General features: G+C 45.1%; 1 protein-coding gene and 1 long non-coding RNA gene across 4 annotated transcripts in view; one reads left to right on the top strand and one right to left on the bottom strand.

The window, feature by feature from the left end:
• Positions 1-24,682, bottom strand: part of LOC130453932 (uncharacterized) — a 50,765-nt gene that overhangs the window by 18,479 nt on the left and 7,604 nt on the right. The window contains exon 2 of the long non-coding RNA XR_008911599.1: positions 5,173-5,307. This is a non-coding gene — a long non-coding RNA (uncharacterized LOC130453932). The remainder of the gene's footprint in view (positions 1-5,172; positions 5,308-24,682) is intronic.
• LOC100017141 (zinc finger protein OZF-like) lies at positions 1,131-22,423 on the top strand. 3 transcript variants are annotated; one of them, XM_007491874.2, is made up of 6 exons: positions 1,131-1,268; positions 3,699-3,782; positions 4,668-4,754; positions 12,062-12,188; positions 12,735-12,851; positions 17,294-22,423. In XM_007491874.2, the coding sequence occupies exons 3-6, from the start codon at positions 4,722-4,724 to the stop codon at positions 18,676-18,678; spliced, it is 1,662 nt and encodes a 553-aa protein (XP_007491936.2). In that variant the 5' UTR covers positions 1,131-1,268; positions 3,699-3,782; positions 4,668-4,721; the 3' UTR covers positions 18,679-22,423. The 3 variants fall into 3 exon arrangements, with proteins under 3 accessions (XP_007491936.2, XP_056652057.1, XP_056652055.1); XM_056796079.1 differs by having other exon boundaries at positions 12,735-12,821; XM_056796077.1 differs by lacking the exon at positions 1,131-1,268 and adding an exon at positions 2,689-2,926.

Here is a 24,682-nt window from a genome sequence, read left to right on the forward strand (position 1 = left end):
AGGGCTTCACTCTGTGTTGGCTGGGTGCTGGTAGACCTCCGAATCACAAAAGAGCTCAAACAATCCTTAGCTCATGGGCTCCATGGACTAAAAGAGCCACAACCATTGCTTGGCAGAAAGACACCATCTGTTATCTGCAGTTCAGTGGAAACTCAGTAGGTGGCATCAGTTCAGCAGAGAATCAGCAGAAGAGACCCAGAGAACGGACCTGCAAATGTAGAAATCATACAGGCCAATGGCAGCCCAGAGAGAGGGGCAGAGGGGAGCTGGTGGCTGAGCCTTTGTCCTCTATTCCTGGGATGCCCGTGGACCAGCTTTACACTTGCTGGTGGCCCAGATGATGTCTGAGGTGCTGCCATAGCCATAATCGCTCACTCTTGGCTCTTTGCCCCATTTTCCCCAATCTACAGAAATGGAGGCTTTCAGTGAATTCATCATCAAGGTGTGGTGCCTTGATAGTCCATCAGGTGGTACTGCACTCTGATTATGCGTTTGCATCCCTGATGAAGACTTTGAGCTCCAAGAGAGCAGGAACATTTTTTTTAACCTTTCCTTTGCCCCTGCCTGGAGAGGGAAGGTCCTGGGTTCAAATAAGACCTCGGATGTTTCCTAGCTGTGTGACCCTGGGCAAGTCACTTAATCCCCATTGCCTAGCCTTTGTCCTTATGTCTTAAAGGTGTTACTAAAGTAAGACAGAAAGTAAGAGTTAAAAAAAAGTTAAAAAAAAAGAAAAACTAGATTCTCTCTCCAAACCTGACCCCTTTCATGGTTGGAGGGGTGAGGGAGGGGGAAGAAGGATTGTGGGAAAGAGGTGAGTGTCTGAGGCCTTGGAGTGGAAAGCAAAAAGCAAGGGAGGTCTCTGGAAAAGGGTGGGTCCTACTGCCCCCCTCCTCACCATTTCCCACGTTCTATCCCCCTCTGGGCAGCACCTCTGGTTGGGTCTTGGTCTTAGCTTACAGAGAATGGTCCCTGGTCATCCTGGGAGGTCTCCATCCATCTCACCCAGAAAGGTGCCAATGGACCAATGGAGTGGAAGAGCAGCAATGCGTCTCTAGGCAAAACTAGACCAAGGGTGGGGGGTGGGGGGAACTGAATGGCATAACGGCCCACACTATCTGCCCAATCCTGAACTGGTCCTCCCAGGGTTGTTCTAGGGCCTCCCACGCATACTCATAGCCATTGTTCAGAAGGATCCCAGAGGCTCTGGAGGGAAGGCTTGGAGGACCAGTCTCGGTCCCTCTGATGGCTGAACTTCAGGAAGGGAGGAGGTAGGAGAACACCAAACCCTTCTCTGCTCTTCCTTTTAGAAATATTTCGGCATTTTTGATCTATTCTGGAACCTTTTGATGAATCGAAAAGAAAAACCCTTACCACTCTTTCCCTCTCCATTGGAGGGTGGGGGGAGAAGGAATGTCCCCATCCTCTCTTTTGGCAGGAAGGTCTGTCCCTGGAAGACAGCCAGGACCAGACTAGGGCAAGGTCCAAGGCCAGGGAACCACGAGCAATAGCTTCTTTTCCATCCCGAGGAAGGATTTTTAAGATAGTGGCTCAGGGGGCAGCCAGGTAGCTCAGTGGATGGAGAGCCAGGCCTGGAGACAGGAGCTCCTAGGTTCAAATCTGGTCTTAGACACTTCACAGCTGTGTGACCCTGGGTAAGTCCCTTAACCCCCACTGCCCAGCCCTTACCACTTTTCTACCTTGGAACCAATACACAGTTTTGGCTCCAAGACAGAAGGTAAGGATTGAAAAATAACAAAAAAAAAAAAAGATAGTGGCCCACCTTGGAACCAAATCAGAGAAGCTTTCCTCAATTTGTCTTAATTCTTTGAATTCTTAGGACACCAGACAATGATATTCCATTCCATTCACTGTCTATGTTCTCCTGTTCCCCAATCCTCTGCCACCACTGTTTCTAGTGTTCTGCTATCCCATAAAGCACATCCATGGATGCTTTGGTAAACCTGGGATCCCTCTTTCCTCCTTTTACCTCCTTGGGGTGCTGTAGGTCCAGGAGGGAGATCAAAGGATATGAACAGGGTAGAGATTTTCCTGGTACAACTCCAGGATGCAGAACGTGAAGGCACCCATCTTCTTCCAGCCCCTCCAACAGCCACTATTGCCATCTTTGGCCATGTTGGCAGTTTTCTGGGGGAGCCAGAAGAAACTTCAGGGTTGTTTCCATTTGCATTTCTCTTTATCAGTTGATTTTTTTTCCTATGCAAACTGGTACTTTGTAATTCTTTCTAACACTATTTTGACCATTTTGATCTACAAGGAAATTCCAGGATCGCTTCTCCTCTGTGGGATCCCCTGACCTGGCATTCCACCTCCGATGTGTTTTGTGCCCGTGTTAGTGTGTCACTCTACAGCCATGGGTGTGCCTGTGTGTGTGTTCAGTTTGTGCATCTTTGGGTTTCACAGATTTCCTCTGTGTGTGTGTGAGGTTGTTTGTACTTCAATCCCGCTCCTGGCACATAGTAGGCGCTTAATAAATGCTCTCTCTATCCATGTATGTCTGCAAGCCCGGGGTCCCTAGCTGTGTGTCTGTGCAGAGGTGCTGCAGTGCGGGGGCGTACGGGTGTGTGTATGTGTACATGTGTGTGTGGTTTGAGGGGGGTTAGGGGTAATAGGGGAGCGAGGAGGCAATTGGAGGAGAGACAGCGAGCCACCGTGGAGGCCTCTGGGAAATGGAGTCTTGGGGCAGTAATTGGCACCAACCGCTTCTTGTCTGGAGGATTCTGGGAAATGTAGTGTTTCGCTTCCCCACTCCCGCCGCGCGGTCCTTTTTCTGCGCAGGCGCAGTTGCTTACAGGCCTGAAGGTGAGCTCCTTGTGGGAGCCTGCGGGTGTATGGCCCTTGGTGTGCGAGTGTGCGCGTGCGCGTGCGCTAGGGATGGGCGTGTGTTCCTTTGGGGGTTTGTGGCCAGGTGTGTTTGTGTTTGTGCATTTTGAGTGCCAGTGTGGGTGTGGCCAGGTGCGTGTAAATGTGTCTACGCCTGTGTCAGGACCCGCCGGGCGAGTTCAGAGCGGTGCCCCTCCCCATCAATCTGTATTTGGGGGTTTCCTTTGTATTTGCGTGTGCCGGGGAGGGTGGGCGGCCCCTAGTACACGTGTCTCCCAGTGTCTTCCCTGCCTGGCACGCACACGAGAAAAAGGGGCGCTCTGCTGCCCGGCCCCTCATCCCACGGGCCCAGAGCCAAACTCCCTGCTGGAGAGGCGCCCCCCGGGGCTGGGCAATGCCTGCCCCCTTGAGTCCCGGGCTCCCGAGTATAGGTTGAGAAAGCAGAATGGTCCCGCGGGTCGGGGATTCACCCAATGGGGACACAGCTCTGGAGGACAACTTGGGGTTGGGGGGAGCCCGGGCATAGCACTTTCTGCCCATTTGGGGGAAGAGAATGACCAAAGTAGCGAATACAAAACGTTTTTCCTGGGGAGGCCCAGTGGGGGGCGGCGGGGGAGGGAGCCGCTTGGCGGGCACAGCCTCGCTTAAGCTGTTACATAAGTTGTTTTGCATAACAACCGCAAACTCCTCGGAGAAAGGGAGAGAGGGCCACTGGGAGGATTTAGTTGTTTCCCAGATAGCCAGAGGTTGGGAAGGCTGGGGAGTGGCGACGTCTGGGTGGAACGGCAGCCTCCAGGTGTCACCAGTTTCTTTTTTTTTTCCTTTTTCTTCTTTTTAAACGGGTTTCGATCATCTAGGAGCGAGGTAAGCTCCGAGTCAGCTGCGTCCCACCCGGGCAAGGTGGGGAACCCGGGTAAAGCTCCGTGGCGCCCGCAGCCCAAGTAAGTAGGCTCTTACCCTGGAATGTTGGAGCCATCTTCTTGAAAAGAGTGAGGCTACTGGAAAACTGGAGTGAGGGGTGAGAGGGAAGGGAGCAGAGGTCCTAGGGCAGAATAAAGAAGTGGAAGGCCCCCCTGACCCGAGGCTCGCTGAAGCTTTTGGGGGGAAGGTATCCCCCACCGAGCTGTCCCTCCAGAAACCCCTTCTTCCACCAGCTCTTGCCATCCCAGCTGTCATTCAGTGAGCTGTGACCTTAGCTTTTCACGACATGCATTTGGAGTTTTCTTTTCTTTTTAAAAATTTAAACCCTTACCTTCCATTTTATTTTATTTTATTTAAACCTTTGGACCTTCTGACTTGGAATCAATATGGTTCCAAGGCAGAAGAATTTACCTTCCATTTTAGAATCAATACTAGGTACTGGTTCCAAAGCAGAGGAACACTAAGGGCTAGGGAGTTAAGTGACTTGCCCAGGGTCACACAGCTGGCAGTATCAGATACCAGATTTGAACCCAGGCCCTTCCATCTCTTAAGCCTGGCCCTCAGTCTGTTGAGCCACCTAGCAGCCCCCTGTATTTTGTCTTTTATCAAGGAACCTCAAAGGAAGGTACTTCCACAAAATAGAAAAATTTAAGAATGCTGACTCATAGAGAGTTCTGAATAACAGGGACCAGGGCACTAGCTACCAACTCACCCTCCCTGTCTGTCCTGAATCCCAGGCCCCACTTCTGGCCCTTGGAGCCTGCTATCATCACAAGGTCAGGAAGGAGGCCCCCACCAGTCTCACCTATGGCTCTGGAATTAAATAGGAAAGGCGTCATCCCCAAACAGTGTTGGTGTATGTGTCCAACCTGTCTTTTTCTCTTGGTTCTTTCCTTCTCTCTTAGTTCTGTCTTCTGGGAACTCTCTCCAAGGAGAGAATAGAGGAAGAAGAGGAGAGAATGGCAACTGGGTTCCAGCCTGCTGTGCCCCAGGTGAGTTGGGGGAGCTTCTTTTACTTAAAATGCCATTTTTGTGTCACCCACATTTCTCTCCTTCACCCTGTAGCATCTCTGCCCAGCCAAAACCAATTCCCCTTCTCTAGGAAACCAGGTCCTTCCTGAAGACTGAATCATGCCAACAGCTGACATTTCCAGCACACTTAGGGTTCGCAAAGAATGTGAATGTTATCTCGAGTCCTCCCCACAAGACTGTGTCTTCTAGGAGGCTGCTAGTCAATAAATATCCATCGAACTGAATAACTCCCAGAAGTCAATACTTAACAGAGATACCCCCTTTGATAGATGAGGAAACTTAATTTTCCCAGAGACCAACAACTGGTGAATTTTAAAGATGAGATTTGAACCCAGGTCTCTCAGTTCCCAAGTCCAGCACCCATTCCACCATATTTACATTGCTGCTTCTGGCAGGCGATGGCCTCCACAGAGAGGGGGTCATTCTCCATTTGCTTCGTGGGTTTCCCTCTGGGATTCTGCCACCCAACATTCACTCCTCTGGTCCTCCTGGTATTTGTCCAGCAGCTGCCTCCTGCGGTATAAGGAAATGAGACATTTCTCCAAATGCTTCAAGGGTTGTCATCTGAAAAAGAGGGGCTGAGATTTGTCTGTGATTCCAGACTAAAGAATTAAGACCATGGCGAGGAGGCAGATTTTGACTCAGAATAACTGGAGACTTGGTAAAATTAGCATTATTCGTGATCGCCTTCGTAAAGGAGGAGGCGAAGTCCTCTGCCAGAGGGAAGAGGAGAAAAGAAGCCTGCTTGGCACCGCCGGTGGAGGGAGCCTGAAGGGGGATGACTTCCTCCAGCATCCCTGAGTAGGAGTAGGAAAGGCAGATGGTAGAGCTAGACCAGGGCTGGGGTTCTGTGATGTATGAGCAGTGATAGGACAAGGAGCCAGGGGGATTCTAGGTGACCTGGTTATCCTTCCTCCTAAATGCTGCTAGCCCATCCCTGCAGGTCACAGCCCAGGAGTGGTCTTTGGCTCACTCTCACCCAGACCCCCTCCTCCCAGTCATTTGTGGGGTCTGGCAGATTCCTGCTCCTCAACCTCTCCCATCCCTCCCCTTCTCAACCTTGAAGATAGAGAGCCAAGGCTGCGTCTTTCTCTAGGCTGTGCCCAGAGCCAAGATAAGAGAGCCAAGGCTGTGCTCTTCTCTCTAGGCTGTGCCCAAAGCCAAGATAAGAGAGCCAAGGCTGTGCTCTTCTCTCTAGGCTGTGCCCAAAGCCAAGATAAGAGAGCCAAGGCTGTGCTCTTCTCTCTAGGCTGTGCCCAAAGCCAAGATAAGAGAGCCAAGGCTGCGTCTTTCTCTAGGCTGTGCCCAAAGCCAAGATAAGAGAGCCAAGGCTGTGCTCTTCTCTCTAGGCTGTGCCCAAAGCCAAGATAAGAGAGCTAAGGCTGTGCTCTTCTCTCTAGGCTGTGCCCAGAGCCAAGATAAGAGAGCCAAGGCTGCGTCTTTCTCTAGGCTGTGCCCAGAGCCAAGATAAGAGAGCCAAGGCTGTGCTCTTCTCTCTAGGCTGTGCCCAAAGCCAAGATAAGAGAGCCAAGGCTGTGCTCTTCTCTCTAGGCTGTGCCCAAAGCTAAGATAAGAGAGCTAAGGCTGTGCTCTTCTCTCTAGGCTGTGCCCAAAGCCAAGCTTGTGTTTTTCTCTGAGCTGTTCCTTTTTTCTGACCTTTCTCAAGAATCCCAGGAGGGGAGGAGGGACGCGTTTGGGGAGGATCTAACCCCTTGGCTCCCCACACCTATGTGCTTAGCCTTGTGCTAAGTTCTTTTCAAACATTATCTCATTTGATTCCCACAACAACCATGTGTATTATTACCATTTTACAAAGGAGGAAACTGAGGGAGACAGGCTTAATTGACTTGCCCGTGGGGTCTACAACTAGTAGATGTCTAAGGCTAGATGAGAAATCAAGTCTTCCTCATTCCAGACCCAGATTGTAGCCTCTAGAGTAAAATGTAAACTTTTCTGTTTGGTATTTAAAGCATTTGACCTTCCGGCTCCAGCGTATTTCTCCAGATTGACCTCATGTCCGTCCTCCTCACATCCCATCTGCTTTCTAGCTCAGATGGCCTGGCTGGGCCCCACACAAGACCCTCATTCTGTCCGTCCATCTTGAGTCTGTGCCTCTGATTGGATTCGACTAATGAGAATCATTGGGGCAGGATTTGAGAACATGGTCAGAGAACATCAGTGGGCAGCGTCTACATGTCTACACTAAATAGATATTTGGTGACTGAGGGGTCATTTCTTTTTTTTTATTTCAAACATTGTTCCTTGGTTACAAAAATAATTTTATTTCCCTCCCTCCCCTCCCCCACCCCTCCCATAGCCGATGCGCAGTTTGACTGGGTATCGCCTGTGTTCTTGATCAGAACCTCTTTCCATGTTGTTGGTATTTGCAATAGGATGTTCATATGGAGTCTTTTTCCCCATTCATATCTCCTTCGACCCATGTCATTAAGCAGTAGTTTTTCTTTAGTGTTTTTACTCCCACAGTTTTTCCTCTGGATGTGGATAGTGTTTTTTCTCCTGTACCCCTCTCGGTTGTTCTGGATCACTGCATTGCCACTAATGGAGGAGTCCACTACATTTGATTGTACCACAGTGTATCCAACTATGTGTACAACGCTCTCCTGGTTCTGCTCCTTTCACTCTGCATCAGTTCCTGGAGGTCCTTCCAGTTCACGTGGAATCCCTCCAGTTTATTATTCCTTTTAGCACAACAGTATTCCATCACCAACATATACCACAATTTGTTCAGCCATTCCCCAATCGAAGGGCATCCCCTCATTTTCCAATTTTGTGCTACCACAAAGATAAGGGGTCATTTCTGAGGAAGTTGGGGAGATCAGCTGAGCTTTGAAGGAAGCCTGGGATTCCAGAGGCAGAGACGAGGAGGAAGGAGTACAGCCCGTGCAGAGGTGCTTTGATGGGAAGTAGAATGTTTTGTGTAAGAAATAGTAGTTCTTCATTCTGGCTGGAACCTAGAATGCATTTGTATGATCCTTCTGGAAGCTGGAGCCCCGTTGAGAAGGACTTTAAGCAAAGAGGAGTTTGAGTTTAGACTGAGAGACAGTAGGGAGCTTCCTGAATTTCTTGAGCAAGAGAGTACCGAGGTCAGCCCTGTCCTTTGGGCACGTCCCTTGCAGCAAAGGACAAGGGAGAGACTTTAGGCAGGGAAACCAAGTCAGACTCTTTCTTGCTTTGGGTTGGCCCTGCAACTCTTCAGTTCAATTCAACAAACATTGGCTTTGTTTAAAAAATACCTTTTATTATACATTTAATAATCCTCTGCAAAAACAATCAGAAAACCAAACATAAAAGAAAGGATAATTTTGTTGCTCCCAACTCTTAGATTTTAACCCAGCAGAACCAAAGGGCAAGATGGCTTGTTTGTTCTGGGCCCCTTCCAGCTTTACCTAGAGTTCTACCACTTTTAGCCCTATATTCATTCCTTCTTTCCTAAAAAATACATTGGAATTAGTGAACATACAGCTCAGGCTTTGCTGCTTTCAACCCACAAGTCTTTCCCTATTTCTTTGTATACTTCATATTTCTTGTTGGGGAAAGGGACAATGCATTCCATTGCATTAATTCAGTTTATTAAGCATTTGCTTATTTTTAAGCCTTTCCCTTCCATTTTGGAATCAATAGTATACATTGGTTCCAAGGCAGAAGAGTGGTAAGGGCTAGGCAATGAGAGTTAAGTGACTTGCCCAGGGTCACACAGCTAGGAAGAGTCTGAGACCAGATTTGAACCCAGGACCTCCCATCTCTAGGCCTGGCTCTCAATCTACTGAGCTACCCAGCTGCCCTTGTTAAGTCTTTACTACATAAATACTACTGTGTTCATTAGGAATTTCTTTTCTTTTATCTGGATCTGTGATTTACCAATATAGGGAACTCCTAGTCTCAGAAAATTGCTTGGGGCCCCAACAGGTTGATGGCTTCGGGTAGGTGTGAGAGGCAGGACTCAAACCCATGTCTCCCTGACTCTCAGGCCAGCCCTCTCTCAAACCTGCCCTTTGTAGGTGCTTGAAGGGTCACACATACAAAAATGGGTGGCATCTCCTGCTCTCAGAGGAGTTTAAGAGAGCAGCATTTCTAAAGCCTTTCTCTCATCTATAAGTCACTTCTGGTTTTCTGCCGTTGCAAAGAGAGCAGCTGTGAATGTTTTTGGACAGATCCGCTCTTTTCCCTTTGATGTTGTATTGGAAATATGGCCGTGGCCCCAGAATCACCAGGCGGAGAGGTGTGATGGGTCGTGGGCCTCTCTTCACATTCTGTGGAATGTTTGCACCCTTTTCACTAAATAGTAAGCCCCAGCTATGGGCAAGGGGATACAGAGATGCAAGGTGGCCCGCCCTGCCCTCAGGGAGCTTACTGTCTAAGGAGGGTAGAAGAAGATACACCAGGAACTGCGATGGAAGAGTGAGAGAGGCTCAGGAAAGGCCATGGGAAAGATCACTTGTATGTGGGATGGTGCCGAAGAGGATGGGAATCAGGGAGTTACTGTGACCAGACTTGGCCTTCCTCCCTCCTTTGTCTTTCAATATAGCCATAAATTTTGTTTTGACCCATTGAACACCGTGACTGGTGGACTCTTCTCCAATAACTGCCCCCAAACCACGTGCCAGGGAGCTAGGAGCTGATGGGTCCTGCCACCACGTAGTGTTTCCGTCAGTGGAAAGACAGGCCAGAGAGCACTTCCCGAGGCAGCAGCAACCTTGTTCCCAGTTTTGGGGTGGTTTTCCTGCTGTTTAAGGGGTGGCTTCATTTACATAGTCGTGACTCCCGGCTGCTGTTGTTTTGGCTCAGTTTGCATCCCTGGGCATCACTTGGTGCGTGTCTTCCCACATTTCTCTGCATTCTTCAGGCTCCTTATCCCCATGGTACAATAATATCCCATTACATTCATGTACTCAGTTGTTTGGGTTGGGTTTTTTAATAAAGTAGGAGGCAAGATCATCTGCTGAGAGTGGGAGGTGGAATGGAATTGATAGAAGATGCCTTCTCAAGATGTCTTGGGCGAGAGCAGTTCCAGACTGCGGAGGGGTCGTGTTCCACACCGGTGGGGGCCCACGGTGGCAGGGAGAGGACCTTCATCCTCTGAGCCGCCCTCTCCTCCTGCCCCTCAGCTCCTTTATCTGAAGGGGCACAGGAGAGCTGAGGTGGGAGCGCCAAGCCTTTCAGCAGGCAGAGGGACCCTCCACCTCCTTGACATCCCCCTAGAAATCCAGTCCCCGTTGCTGAATAGGGGTTTCAGCATGCCTATGGGGCTCCCCCCCAAGGTCTTGGGGTTACTCTGTGTGCATGTATTTGTGTGTCTGTGTGGACCCAGAAGCACATCAGATTAGGCTGAAGAACATAGGACAATGCCCTTAGATGGTTGGCAGGGATAGGGGATGGGCACTAGACCTGTGATTTCTCTAGCGTAAAGAATTCCTTAATGGAGAAACTCCTAACATTCAGATAATGTTAACATTCTAAGCACCTTCCACACGATTTCATTTTCTTAGAGAGTTACTTAGAGAATCACAAGGTTGAGTTCCTTGTTCAGTCTGCGTCGGGCAGGACCTGAAACCAGAGCTTCTGACTCTGAGACTACCACACAGGCAAGGATATAGATTCCAGATATTCAGTAATACATAGGTGGTGGAATGCAGCTAAGTGGCATGGTGGATAGAGCACCAGGCTTGAAATCAGGAAGACTAGAGTTTGTAACAGTTAAAATTTAGGGGAGACTGAGGCAGGTAGAAATTAGTTTCTCTCTGTAAGGAGTATTATATTTTTATGAGGTTTATTAAAGGTTAAGGATTAAAGAAAATACAGGATAAGAAACACGTGCCTAGGCCAGAGAGGCCTAGACAAGATAATCTCACATCATGGAAGAGCCGCATCTGCTCCAAAACGGAAGTCCGAAAGACCACAAAAGCCTTTGCAATCAGGTTAAATACCTTCTCAATCTCAGCCCACCTGAGAATTCAGTGAGATTACAAAGAATTTTAGGGAAGTGGAGCAAGGGCTTGTGGGGATTGAAGTCCAGAGTTCAAATCCATTTTTTATAAGTTCAAGTTTGGACTCATACTTAGCTGTATGACCCTGGACAAGTCACTTAACCCTATACCTTGAGGGGAAAAAAAATACACAGGAAGTGGGAAGAAAGTTGTAGACAGAACATAAATTGACATAAATTCACCCTCCCTCCCTCTTCCCCTCCTCTCTCTCTCTCTCTCTCTCTCTCTCTCTCTCTCTCTCTCTCTCTCTCTCTGTCTCTCTGTCTCTCTCTCCCCCTCTCCCTCTTTTCTCTCTTTCTCTCTCTCCTTCTTTCCCTCTCTCTTTAGCTTTTCCGTCCTCTCCACTTAACCTGTTTGCCTCTCCTTTAAGCCCTTACTCAAGTCCCCTCTAGAAAGCTGAGAGGCAGAGCGATGGTCTTCTTGTTCTCTGCCCCAGTCAGACCCAGTGGAGAATGGTGTCTTGTTCGGGGTACCAGGATCTAAGAAGGACTTTGTTAAACTGCTCACTGATCCAGAGGAAGGTCTCTGGGGGTGGGCGGGGCCTTGCTCACACCCGGTGAAAATGATGGAAGGAACAGAGATGTTTAGCCTGGAGAAGAGAATGAAGAAAAGTGGAATAGTTTTCTCTGAGTATCTCCAAGACTGCCCTGTAGGGGAGGAGTTATTGGTCTTGCAGGAGCCGTGAGTGGGTAGAAGGTGCAAAGAGACACGTTTAGACTTAACTCCAAGACAATCTGCCCAGCGTTGGCGCTGTCCTGGAGTAGAATTGGTGCTATGGGAGGCTGTCGAGAGAACCTTTTCTTGAGGACAGACGGACCGAACAGCCCCCGAAGGCCTTCCCAGTTGAGTGCCAGCCCTGATTTCTGCTTCTATGCCTGTGCCTGCAAACCCTGAGGTACCACAGGGATTAGATCCCTGGGTAAAGGCTTTTCTAGAAGAAAAATGTGCTCCCCAAGGGCACTTAGGCTTACTACACATCCAAGTCACTTCTTGTCCAAGCCTCAGTTTCTCACGTCTGTAAAAGGAGGGTGGTGAGACTTGATGGCCTTCATGGAGAGAGCCTGTGACTGTGCCATACTGCCTCTGAGCTCCTAGAGTCTAGCACAGGGCTAGGCATGGGGCAGCTGTGCCATACAGACAGGACTCGAGACCTTGAGGGTGCTGGGAAATTCGCATATGTATTACCCCTTTGGTTGCTGCATCCTGGGATCATGGCGGGGGAGATGCACCCCGGACAAGCCAGACTGTTTGTGACGTTTCAGGGGCCAATCACATTCAAGGATGTGGCTGTGAACTTCACCCAGGAAGAATGGAGGCTGCTGGACCCTGCCCAGAGGGACCACTACAGGGAGGTGATGCTGGAGAATTACAGGAACCTGGTCTCCCTGGGTAAGGATGCTTTCCTCCAAGACTCAGAATCTGCCCTTTGGGGCACCTTTGCCCCTGCAGTTGTTAGCAAGGAGGTTTCTGGGGAGCCTCTCTGCCCCTGGTGCTAGGGTTCCAGACCTCCAGGTTGGTGTAATGGGTAGAGCCCTGAATTTAGTCAGGAAGAGTTGAGTTCCAATCCCACTTCAGACAAATAGTAGCTGCTGACCTCTCCGGGCCTTTGTTTCCTCGTCTGTAAAGTGAGGGGTTGGACTCAATTTCTCAGTTCCTTGCAGCTCTGAATCTACGTTTCTGTGATCCCGGGGCCCCAGGCCTTGTGGCCCATGCTTGAGGTGGTCCTGCTTCCAGGAGAAAGGTCTGTGCCTTGTCGATGTCATCAGAATTGGGCAGCTTTATTGTTCTGCCATTCGGAAGGCCATCCCTTCCTCGTTCCCTGTTCCCTAGTGTCTTCCCCGGTGCAGAGAGCTCCCATCCTGCTCCGAGCTCTGGTTGGACTCTTTATCCCTGGAGAGTGAAGTGGCCCCTCCGCATTTCTCTTCCCCCAAACAGGACTTGTCCTCGTCAAACCTAAAGTGATCTCTCGCCTGGAACGATGGGGGGAGCCGTGGAGGCCGGATGGAGGAGGCCGCAGCTCAGGTGCATCAGAAATGAAGGCAGCCTCCAGAGGTAACAGCCCTGCTGCCTGGGAGGGGAGAGGGAGCAGCCGATCTCAGGCCTGTGGAAGAAGCTTCCGTCATCCTCTGTGTCCCATCCTAAATCCATGCAGTTTGTTTTAAGTGCTCTGTTCCCCTTCTGGAGACGACCTCCACCTTCACTCCAGAGACCGTTTGTTTCCCCTTTTCTTGGGTCTCCAAACTGTCCGCTTCATCTTTACTTTACTCTTTACTTTACTTTACTCTCGGGGTTCAATTAACATCTACCATTTAATTTGATAAAACCCTACTGCATACATGAGGCCTGTTCTAGATGCAGTGGCGTGTAGACAGATGAAAAAACCAAGTCCCTGCCCTCGGGTAGCTGATTTAATGGCAGCAACACAACCATCGTGGCATAGGCTATAAGAAGGAAGGCTTGGGGACAGCTGGCTGGCTCAGTGCATTGAGAGCCAGACTTAGAGACAGGAGGTCCTGGGTTCAAATCTGGCCTCAGATGAGCAAGTCACTTGACCCCCATTGCCCAGCCCTTACCACTCTTCTGCCTTGGAGCCAATACTTACTGATTCTATGACGGAAGGTGAGGGTTTTAAAAAGAGGATAAGTAGGGAAGGGCGGCCACATTCAAAGCAGGATGAGAGCTCTACTTGAGCTGGGTCTGGAGTTTGTGAGGGAGATTCGTATGAGTTGAAGTGGGCAAGATAGGCCTAAGCTAGGTGATAGAGAGTTTGGAGCTAAGAGATCTAAATGTGGCTCTAGCTGTCTGGCCGCAGAGGTTGGAGATCAGAAAAATGATGTAGCCGAAGTTACCCATCAGGAAGATCATTCTGGCCAAGTTGTAGATTAATCTGGTGGACTTCCCTAGGGATCATGGGGTCCAGATAAGAAAATCCATTTATCAGGGGCAGCTGGCTAGCTTAGTGGATTGAGAGCCAGGCACAGAGATGGGAGGTCCTGGGTTCAAATCGGACCTCAGACACTTCCCAGCTGTGTGACCCTGGGCAAGTCACTTAGTCCCCGTTGTCTAGCCTTTGTCACTCTTCTACCTTGGAACTCATACTTATATCAATTCTAAGACAAGAGGTAAGAGTCGTTAAGAAAAGCTGTACTTTATACCTCTTAATGTGAAAATATCTCCTGATATCGTATAAATAATTATGCCAGTTTTTTAATGTTAGTGTTTTTTAGTCATTTTAAATAAGTTTAAAAACATCCTGGGGGCAGCTGGGTAGCTCAATGGATTGAGAGCCAGGCCTAGAGGAGAGAAGTCCTGGATTCAAATTTAGTCTCAGACACTTCCCAGTTGTGTGACCCTGGGCAAGTCACTTAACCCCCATTGCTTAGCCCTTACCACTCTTCTGTCTTAGAACCAATACACAGTATTGACTCCAAGATGGAAGGTGAGGGTTAAAAAAAAAATCCATTTATTGATCAGGCTAGCAATAACTAATAAGTGAATTGACCAGCAATCTCTCTTGCTGATCAAAGACAAATTTATTCACCATCTGGAGTCATTAAATACATTCCTAGAAGCTCATTATTCAGCCCTCTCCAAAATATCTCTTAACTGGTAGACACCCAATTAGATTTTCCAGTCCTTTCCATGAGGGACTCCCCTCTTAAAGATGGGGAAAATCACACCTTCTCATTGGATTCCTGTCCTTGCTCATTTAGATGAAGTAATCAGGCAGTGAAAGCCTGATTAGGATTTACTCCCCACCCTGGATTTTCTCTCCTTTCTAGACACCCTGTTTTGTCTAAAAAAGCTCCCTTGTGTCTTTCAGACTCCATTTCCTGGCATTATTAGCCCACCTTGCCCAGAGTTCTTCTGGGGCCACACTATCCCCTTTTGGGGAAATATGTTGTTTATATATTCATATGATAAGAAATAGTCATTGCCAACTTGCTCCAAAAAAAACCCCGTATTGTTATTTATTGAACTATTTTAAATGATAAAACTTTATATTTACTTTGTGTCACATCTACCTGGACCCCAAATCCAAAAGAGCTTTTTGGAGGGGATGGAGAGAGAGAGTGGGAGAGACTGCATCGTATGCTTCTTAAATGAAATAATCATGGTCCTAATAATAGCAATAGACAATCATATCACAGTACTAGGACTCTTCAGACACTTGGGCTAGAAACTAGAGAGTTCATCCTTAAACCTTCTGGCTTCTTTATGCTCTAAACATAGTCAGTGACCAAACTAGGGCCTATTCTTCTTTTCCTCTGACCTGTGGATTTATTGCTTTCTCTCCTTTTACTGCCATTCAGCCTGGGCACGTTGGTTGGTTCTGTAATTCAAATCTTCTCTGAAATATACCCCGACACTGTGGTGTTCAAGACCCGCCATAATCTGGACCCATCCCAACCTTATTTTCAGTTTTGAGGCACAGTGGACAGAGTGCCAGGCCTGGAATCAGGAAGACTTACCTTTCCGAGTTCATTTCCTGCCTCAGACACTTTCTGGCTGTGTGACCCTAGACAAGTCACATAACCCTGTTTGCCTCAGTTTCCTCATCTATCAAATGAGTGGGAGAAGGAAATGGCAATCTATCAGTGTCTTTGCCCAGAAAGCCCCAAATGGGGTCATAAAGAGTTGGACACAACTGAAAACAACTGAACCACAACAACTTTATCTCAACCTGCTCTTTCTCACATTGTCTCACATTTGACCCGTCTCCCTGGGTTGTTGTGAGGAAATTCACTTTATAGGCCATAAAACGCCATATGAACATGAGTGTTATTCTCCTTTCTCCCCGAGACCATCCCAAGATTACCTGGGATTTTCCAAGTCTGTCCTTCATACAACATTACAAAGCCCAGATTAAAAGCTTCTATGAAGCTTTCATTAACTGCATCAAACAGATATTTAATAAATGTTTAGTGAACAAAACTACCCAATATCGACCTCCCTGCTCCATGTTTCTCCAATACTTCTCATCTTTGTCATTGGCCTCATTCTCAGTTATATGTTGTCCTAGTTGTTTACTTCTTCTTTTATAGATGCTAGTATTTTCTCCAAGCAAGAGTATAAACTCCTGGAGGGAAAGGACTATACCTTATACTTCTTAAGTAAAATAGTAATAATGATGATAACTGGCAATTCTATGCACATCAAGAATGGCAAGCCACTTTATATACTCATAGAAGTCCTATGATCTTCACAACAACCTGATAATACTAAATATAACCCCCATTTTGCAGATGAAAAAAAGGAGGCTTCCAGAGATTAAATGACTCATCCATGGTTATACAGTTAAGAGTCAGTGCCTAGATTTGAACCCAAGTATCTCCTAAGATCAAGCCAGGGCTCTTTCTCCAGTGTCCCATAACTTCCCCTTTCAGCCTGAGCTTTCTCCTCTACTCGACGGCTTCTGAGAGTCTAAATTTTTGAGCCTATCAGCCTCTCCGCAGTGTTTCCCACTATTTGTCACAAAAATTATTGATTAGATATCTACTGTGGTATCAGGCTCAGGAGAAATGTTTACCCTTTTGTTTCCATTTATCTTAGAAAATAACAACAACATTGTTCCTTTGCCTTCTGTCCCAGGCTACCTTCTCATTCTCGCAGTATTTACTAAGTACTTACTAGGGACAAAATAGATTTGATTTATTCCCTACCTTCCTAGAGCTTCCTTTGTTTGAGGATCTCAGAACTATACAAATGAAAGAATGAGATGGCAACATGTGATTAAGTACTCAAGGTGATTTGAGTAAGGAGTGTTACAGAATGACTGGAAAAGAAGTAGAGGAAACCTTTAGGCTCCAGCGCTCAGGTCAGGCTTCATGGAAGGAGGAGGGATTTTAGCCCAGCCAAAAAACAATGAGTAAAATTTAGGTAAGTGGAAAGGAGAGGGAAGTACACAGAACCCAGTGGGTAAAGGAAGAATCCAAAGCATAAACGATCACTCCCAACACAGGCGAACTAAAGCCTGTGTTGGAGAGTGGTAGTGGGTATCATTGGATAGGTGCCCTTGGACCAGACTGGCCTGGCTTTTGAATGACAGGATGAATGTGATTTTTAACTATTAGCCAATGGGAAGCCATCAGAGAAATTTTAGCAAGTGATAGATTCAGTTGATATTTTCAGCACCTTAAATTGGTAGTTATGTTTAGGATAGCCTGGAGGTTGACAAGAAGGGAAAACATTTAGGGAGAGAACATTTTTTATTGCATTCTGTTGCCCATCATTCACAATCCTTAGTTTAACCTATCTACCCATTACTTTTCCCTCCTCTCAGCCAACTTTCTGTATGGACTTTATTCTCTCAAATGATAGAAATCTATCCCTCAACCCACTTCTTCTTTCCACTCGTGATCTTCTTCCTATGTTACATGAGCTTTATCAGAGTTCTCAAAGACATATAGTCCTGACATTCTTTCATTATCCATTCTCTCCACAACAGTTTCCAGACTACAGGGAATATTTCATATTTTTAAAATTTCTTTCAGCCTGGGAGATCAAGGCCACAACCAAGGTGTTACCTTCAGAGTGGGACAGTTCTGAAGAAAGTTCACATCAGGGAGCAGTTACAAAGAATGTTTCCTTGAATTCCAAGTTGGAAGAATCCTGGGAATGTGAAGGCAAGTTTGAGAGGAAGCCTAGAACTAAGGAGGGAAATTTGAGACGACTGACAATCACACGCAAGAAAGTTGCTGCTGGGGAGAGAGTCTTTGAATGTAGTCGATTCGAGGGGACCTTTGTGACACAGCAGAAAACTCCTGTAGATGAGAGACCTCATAACTGTGATAAACATGGCAATAGCTTCATACAGAATTCAGACCAAACTAAGCCTCAGAGAATTCATCCTGGAGAGAAGTCCTTTGAATGTAATCAGTGTGGGAAGGCCTTCAGCCAGAGCACATGCCTTACCCAACATCAGAGAATTCATACTGGGGAAAAACCCTATGAATGTACAGATTGTGGGAAGGCCTTTAGCCAGTGTTCATCTCTTTATTCCCACAAGAGAACTCATACTGGAGAAAAGCCCTATAAATGCAGTCAATGTGAGAAGGCCTTCAGTTACCATGCATCCCTCACTCAACATATGCAAACTCATACTGGAGAGAAACCCTATGAATGTAATGAATGTGGGAAAGCTTTTAGTCGGAGCACATATATTATTGAACATCAGAGAATTCATACTGGAGAGAAACCTTATGAATGTACTGACTGTGGGAAAACCTTCAGGTACTGCTCATCTCTTACTCAACATCAACGAATTCATACTGGAGCAAAACCTTATGAATGCAGCGAATGTGGGAAAGCCTTCAGATACTACTCAGTCCTAACTCAGCATCAGAAAACTCATACTGGAGAGAAACCCTATGAGTGTAGCGAATGTGGAAAAACCTTCAGACAGAGCTCAGCCCTTTATTCCCATCAGAGAATTCATACAAGAGAAAAACCCTATTTATGTAGTGAATGTGGGAAAGCCTTTAGCCAGAATTCAACCCTTACTCGCCATCAGCAGACACACACTGGAGAAAAACCCTATGAATGCAGCGAATGTGGGAAAGCCTTCCGACAGAACTCTGCCCTTTTTACCCATCAGAAGACACATCCTGAAGGAAAACCCTACAAATGTAATGAATGTGGGAAAGCCTTTAGCCAGAGTTCATCCCTTTATTACCATCAGAGAACACATACTGGAGAGAAACCATATGAATGTAGGGAATGTGGAAAATCCTTCACCCGGAACACATTCCTTACTCAACATCAGAGAATTCATACAGGAGAGAAACCTTATGTATGTAATGAATGTGGGAGTGCCTTCAGCAGGAAAGCAGCCCTTACCAAACATCAGAGACTACACACTGGAGAGTTAACTCTATGAATACAATGAATGGGAAGAAAGTTTTAACTTAGGTTTTTCAATTTGTTAAATACCTAAGAGTGAAGCAGATATTTTTGTCAATAACTCTGACATTGCTTGGGGTGTGAGTGAAAGAAAAAGTTAAGGAGGAAGCCTTTTATTTTAGCATTCTCCAAGGATAGTAGAGTTATACAGGTTCAAGTAGGATTACCCTAGAAATAATGGCCACTAATTTATGAATCTGCTTTAAAGATAGGGTAAGGATAAAAAATGCAAAGGTTGTCTTTTAAGAGGAAGAAAAGGGAATTTAGCCACAAACCCTGGGAAAAGATTCTAGAAGGGGGAGCTCTTTATTTTTTTTTTTAATATATTTTATTTGATCATTTCCAAGCATTATTCGTTAAAGACATAGATCATTTTCTTTTCCTCCCCCCCCACCCCCCATAGCCGACGCATAAGTCCACTGGGCATTAGATGTTATCTTGATTTGAACCCATTGCTTTGTTGATAGTATTTGCATTAGAGTGTTCATTTAGAGTCTATCCTCTGTCATGTGAAGGGGGAGCTCTTTAGAAGGGGGTTTGGGGAATTTACTGAGAAAAACAGTCACTCTTGAACTGCCTTTTCTCTGAGCTGGAAGGGAAAACAGCTGCTCTATCAACTTCTAGGAACTAACTAGTTTTGTGGAAAAACTAGGAGGTTCTTGGGTCTGGAGAAATACCTGGGAGGAGATATATGTTTCCCTGAAGTCTTGTGAACAATTTGGCTGTGGCAGTTTGGCTAAGGTAAACCAAAGGGTTTTACATCTGGGAATTTGGTTTTTACCTAGGAAGCCAACCCCAGGCTTAGGGAAGGACTCAATCCATTTGTGAGTCCTGTCTCAGCCTTTTAGGGATAATCTGAGATATTTAGTTTAGCAAGGTAGTCAGATGTTTTTTGGGGACTAGAAAGATCAGGGAGCTTTTAAGGAGGGCTTGAGAAGGCCAGAAGAGTGTCCTCATGAGGGGAGCATAGAAAAGTGAGTGGAGATTTAGCTTTTTAGAGACAGACACCCTGTGGTGTTTATCTGTCAGTTTCCCTAACTTTCATAAGCCAGATAAACTTGTTTTCCTATAGTCTCAAGGGTTTTGTGCTCCTCTGACCTTGAGTAGGTCCCTAGTTGGGTTACATCATCACCAATCTATCTAGGTCCTTGCCCATCAATAGATTTCCTTTGGGAGGTAGTTTTCTTTTTCAGTTGGTGGTTTAGAAGGACTAGAGCCTAGAGATTTTTGAATTTTCAAGGGAAACTCAGCTTAATCCCTTAGAATTCTGGGGTCTGCTTCTGCCAGAGCTCAGCAACCAGTGGAATCTTAGTGGTGCTGACAGAAGGAATGACTCTGACTGACAGGTAACCACTTTGTTTAGAATTCTCTGCCTCACAGTCACTCAGGGAACATTCTATTGGGAACTGCCACTCTTCAGTTCGGTTGAGGGGAGGAGTGGAAGATTCCATTTCACTCTCATTCAGCTTCCATTCTAAAAGCTGCTGCTTAGCTTAAGTGCTTATTAAAGTGGCACGGAAGAGTAGTTTTTGTTTCTATTGGGCAAAGCCACTTGAAGAGTCAATGATATCAGAGCCTGTTAATACTACAAATATGGAATTCTGGTATTATATTTCTCTAATCCCATATGTTATTTTGGTGGCTTTGCCAGATTACCTACATGATTGGTTTAAGGTTGAAATGCTATTATCTATCACTGAGACTACTATAAGACAGGGTTTGTCTTATGTTCTGTCAATGTTATTGATCTGGGGCATTTTTTTCTATATTTGTAAAAGGTTTAAAATTGGTGTTAAGGAAATACAATGTCTGTGGTTAACTGAATTTTGGAAATGAAGAACTGAAACAATTGATTATTGTCCTGCAATTCTAAATTGGACCAAATTGAAACAACTTGTGTAGTATTAATTAAAGTAAATGGGGGAGGGGGGGCAGCTGGGTAGCTCAGTGGATTGAGAGTCAGGCCTAGAGATGGGAGGTCCTAGGTTCAAATCTGGCTTCAGACACTTTCCAGCTGTATGACACTGGGCAAGTCACTTGACCCCCTTACTCAGTATTGATTCCAAGATGGAAGGTATGGGTTTGGAAAGAAAAAAAAAGAATGAAAGTAAATGGGATGGTACATAGAATAAAACAACAGGAGCTAGTTAAGCTTGGAAGGGCTAATTAACAAGAACCTACAAAATTACAACTAGAAGCTGAGGCTTTGGAGACTATCCCAGCTAGAATGTGCCCTCTAAGAGATATCCCATATATTTCAGCAGCCCATGGCATTATTCATGTCAGACAGCATAAAAATTTCACACAAGTTGAACTAGATTCCTTGAAGAAGATAATACCTAAATATGAGGAAGAACCGATACAGATGGTGAAAGAATTATAGATTCTTGACCCAAATTTTCAGGATTTTGATCTTCTTTTAGATAAAATTTTAACAAAAAAGGAGAAGCAACAAATAGTGGAGCAAACCAATAGTAATACAGCTCTTACTCCCTGGTTACTTGAATATAATGATTTGGAAATGAATTTAGTAGAAAGTTACAGACAACTTGGCATGGTAAGAGAGTCTATCCTGGAAACTATGAGAGTAAACTCCAAACGCCCTGGGTCATGGTCCAAATTCAAGAAATTAAGACAGGACAATGGGGAAACACCAGCTAGCTTCCTAGATAGAAAAACTGATTGTGGGGAATGTTGGCTTGGATTAGATTTAATGTCTGATGAAAATATAAGTCACATCAGGAGGCAATTTGTGAAGAATGCCTGCCCAGCAGTCAAGAATTTTTTAGGGGAATAATTCCCCAAATTGGTTTACCATGAGTTTAGAAGAATTAAACAGAATAGCAACATATATTCATCAAGATGAAATATATAGGCAAGCAGAGGATAAGAGTGATGTGATTGACAAATTAAGATTACAATTAAAGGAAGCTAATAAAAAACCATGAGAGTGAGATTCAACAGGTCAAGACTGTTGCAGTTTTATAGTCTTACAAGCCTCCTAGGTATAAATATAAACAGGCAAAATTCTCCTAGATATTAACTTCGTAATCAGGTTGGTCATATGAAAGAATGCAGGTTCAGGGGTCAATTCTGTGCTCAAAATAACGGGAAACTGAGGCAGTACATATGTGAATTTTGAAACTATTCCACCCTATCAGACTATTCTTTAGAAGATGTGATTTAGCTATTGCCTGATCAGTAACAATAGAGACACTTGGAATAACAGAATCAGGTCTTAGAAACTATATTTCTCCTCCCTTCTTAGTTTAACAAGATTTGGAAGGTCTGCATCAAACTCAAGATTTAATTATCTAAGGAAATGGCCTTCAACAGACATGTGCAGACAAAAGGACAGACCTCTGGGCTGTCCGAAGTCAAGCTAAATCATCATTGGTACAGATGAGACGTAGGAAAGTAATGTAAAACTGTCTATATAAGGCATGTCACTTCCTCTCTCCTCCTCTTTCCCTGGAGCGGCGACTCTGGCCAAGAGTGTGCTAGGCATTTTGACATCTTGGAGTGTTGGTGGTGAGTTTTGCCCTTGAGCTGATTCAGGTTCAGGCATCTTAGCTGAGCCCCTTTGGAGGCCAAGCTGATTCTTCCCTCCTTCACACTCAAAACCTTACTTTCTAGATCTAATCTTCCCACCAGGTACTAGCCCCTTCCTTCTTTCTTCTTAAATCTCCTCCACTATATCAATTAAATCACCATAAAATTTCCAGCTGAGTTTGGATGTTTCATTAGGATTTTATAAATCAAATCCTTTGGTGACCAAATATAATTATTAAATTCAGTCTCAACCATAATTTTAACCCTGACACATATAATAATTATAATAGTTACAAACAAATATCCAACCATATTTAATAATGGTTTTGATGGAAATAATATATACAATAGCCAAGACAATAGTTGTAATCACATATGTTGTTATGATTCACAGCAAGCACTGCACTTAAAGATGATGCAGGACTACATCAGATCAGGAGCACATCCTAAGTTTTCACAAATGGCCGGTGGGAATACCCAGAAAGGGAACTTGCAGAAGGGAGCATGTTCAGCATGAAGGTGTGATCAGGATGGTATAGTTATAATAAATTTAAATGAGAGTTATAGGAAAGAAAATGTTGGATGTTGAAGAACTGAAAGGATGTGTAAATGATGAAATAATTGATGTGATTAATGAAGTAAATAATGTAATTGTAAGTGTGAGCAATGGAAACAAAGACTAATGGAAGGTGTAGTGAGTCAAAAAAATCCTGGCAGAATAATAGCAGTGTGGAACCATGGGAAAATAAGTATGCAGAAGTAAATGGGGAGGTGGAGTGTAATGAACAAGAACTAGGGATGCAGTTTCCTGATCCTCTGTTAGCTCCTATTATAGAAACACATTCTCCACCAAACAGCAAGAGTTTGATGTTACTCTGAAAGTGGGAGAACAGATCTATGACTGCCTGGTTGACACAGGGGCTTATAAATCTGTTCTGCAAACATCCCTAGAAGATTGCAAGGCTATGGGAATTATGGAGGTGGTAGGAGTAACTGGGAGACCACAAAGGATAAAGAAGTTGCAACCCAAAATAGTATCACTGGGTCCTTTATCTGTAGAGCATTCCTTTCTCCTCATGCCCAACTTACCTGTGAATTTTCTTGGGAGAGGTATTTTATGCAAATTAAGAGCAACTATTCAATGCACACCTACAGGTGACATATCTTTAGAACTTCCAGAAAGAGCTCTAGATCTTTTCCCAATGTTATTTTTAGATACAGTTGAGGCAGAAGAAGAAAGGGAGAGTTTATCCTATTCCAGATGATAATCCATAACAGGTATGGGCTTCTCACTCTACAGATGTTGGTCTAACAAAATCTGCAATTCCAGTTAAAGTAAAAACCAAAGGAGATCCTCCACCTTGCATTGAACAATATCCCCTAAATAAAGAGGCAGTATCTGGTATCACCTCTATTATAGAATCATTACTGAAACAAGGCATTATAGTCCCAAGTATTTCAGAGTTCAATACACGTATACTCCCAGTTAAGAAACCAAACCTGGATGAAAATGGAAGGCCTTGTTATAGATTTGTCCAAGATTTAAGGACCATTAATGATTATGTTGTGAAATCCTACCCAATTGTTCCAAGTCCAGCCACAATTATCTCTTCCATATTTAGCAATACTACCACTTCATGGTGGTAGACTTATGTTCTGCTTTCTTTTTGATACCAATACACAAAGACAAAAGATATTTGCTTGCACCTGGCAGGGAAGAAGTGTCTGTTGGAGTCATTTGCCTCAAGGGTTCTGCAGAAGCCCATCTCTTTTTGCAAAACCTGAATAAAGATCTAGAGACTATCCAATTTAAATACAACAAACTTGTCCATTTTGTAGATGACATACTTTTTAGCTTTTCCCAGTGCAAAATTACGTTTGAGGGATAGCAAATTTCTTTTGTGTGAGTTGTGTAAAAGAGACATAAGGTATATAAAGCAAAACTTAAGTGGTGCTTACTGAGAGTTGAGTATTTGGGATTTGTTTTATCTAGGGTTCTAGAAGCATTTCTCCAAAACGAATAGCTAACATTCAAAAGCATAGTGCCCCAAAGACTAAAAGACAACTAAGAGCCATACTAGGTATGACAGGATTCTGTAGACAATGGATTCCTGGGTATAGTGAATTGACCAAAGCATTTATAGATTTATCTAAAGATGCAGGACCTGAACTGCTCAAATAAAAACCAGAACATCTACAGGCAATAACAAAACTTAAGGAAACAATTCTTTCTGCTCCAGCCCTTGGGATCCTAGATTATGAAAAACCTTTTGTGTTATTTGTTCATGAGCAGAAAGGGATAGCTTCAGGAGTTCTTACACAGACTTTAGGTCCAAATTATCACTGAATTGCATATGACAGTGCACAGTTAGATCTCATTGCAGCTGGGATAGCCCCATGTTTGTGTGGAGTGGTTGCTGCTGAATTGT

This window comes from Monodelphis domestica, chromosome 4 (genome assembly GCF_027887165.1).
Source record: "Monodelphis domestica isolate mMonDom1 chromosome 4, mMonDom1.pri, whole genome shotgun sequence".
NCBI classification, from domain to species: Eukaryota; Metazoa; Chordata; class Mammalia; order Didelphimorphia; family Didelphidae; genus Monodelphis; species Monodelphis domestica.

Excerpts from the sequence above, each read along its gene's own strand:
- LOC100017141 (XM_007491874.2), top strand. The coding sequence starts at position 4,722 with ATGGCAACTGGGTTCCAGCCTGCTGTGCCCCAG. Across the intron at positions 12,189-12,734 it reads CAGGAACCTGGTCTCCCTGG|GACTTGTCCTCGTCAAACCT; the intron begins GTAAGGATGCTT and ends TCCCCCAAACAG. Across the intron at positions 12,852-17,293 it reads AATGAAGGCAGCCTCCAGAG|CCTGGGAGATCAAGGCCACA; the intron begins GTAACAGCCCTG and ends AATTTCTTTCAG.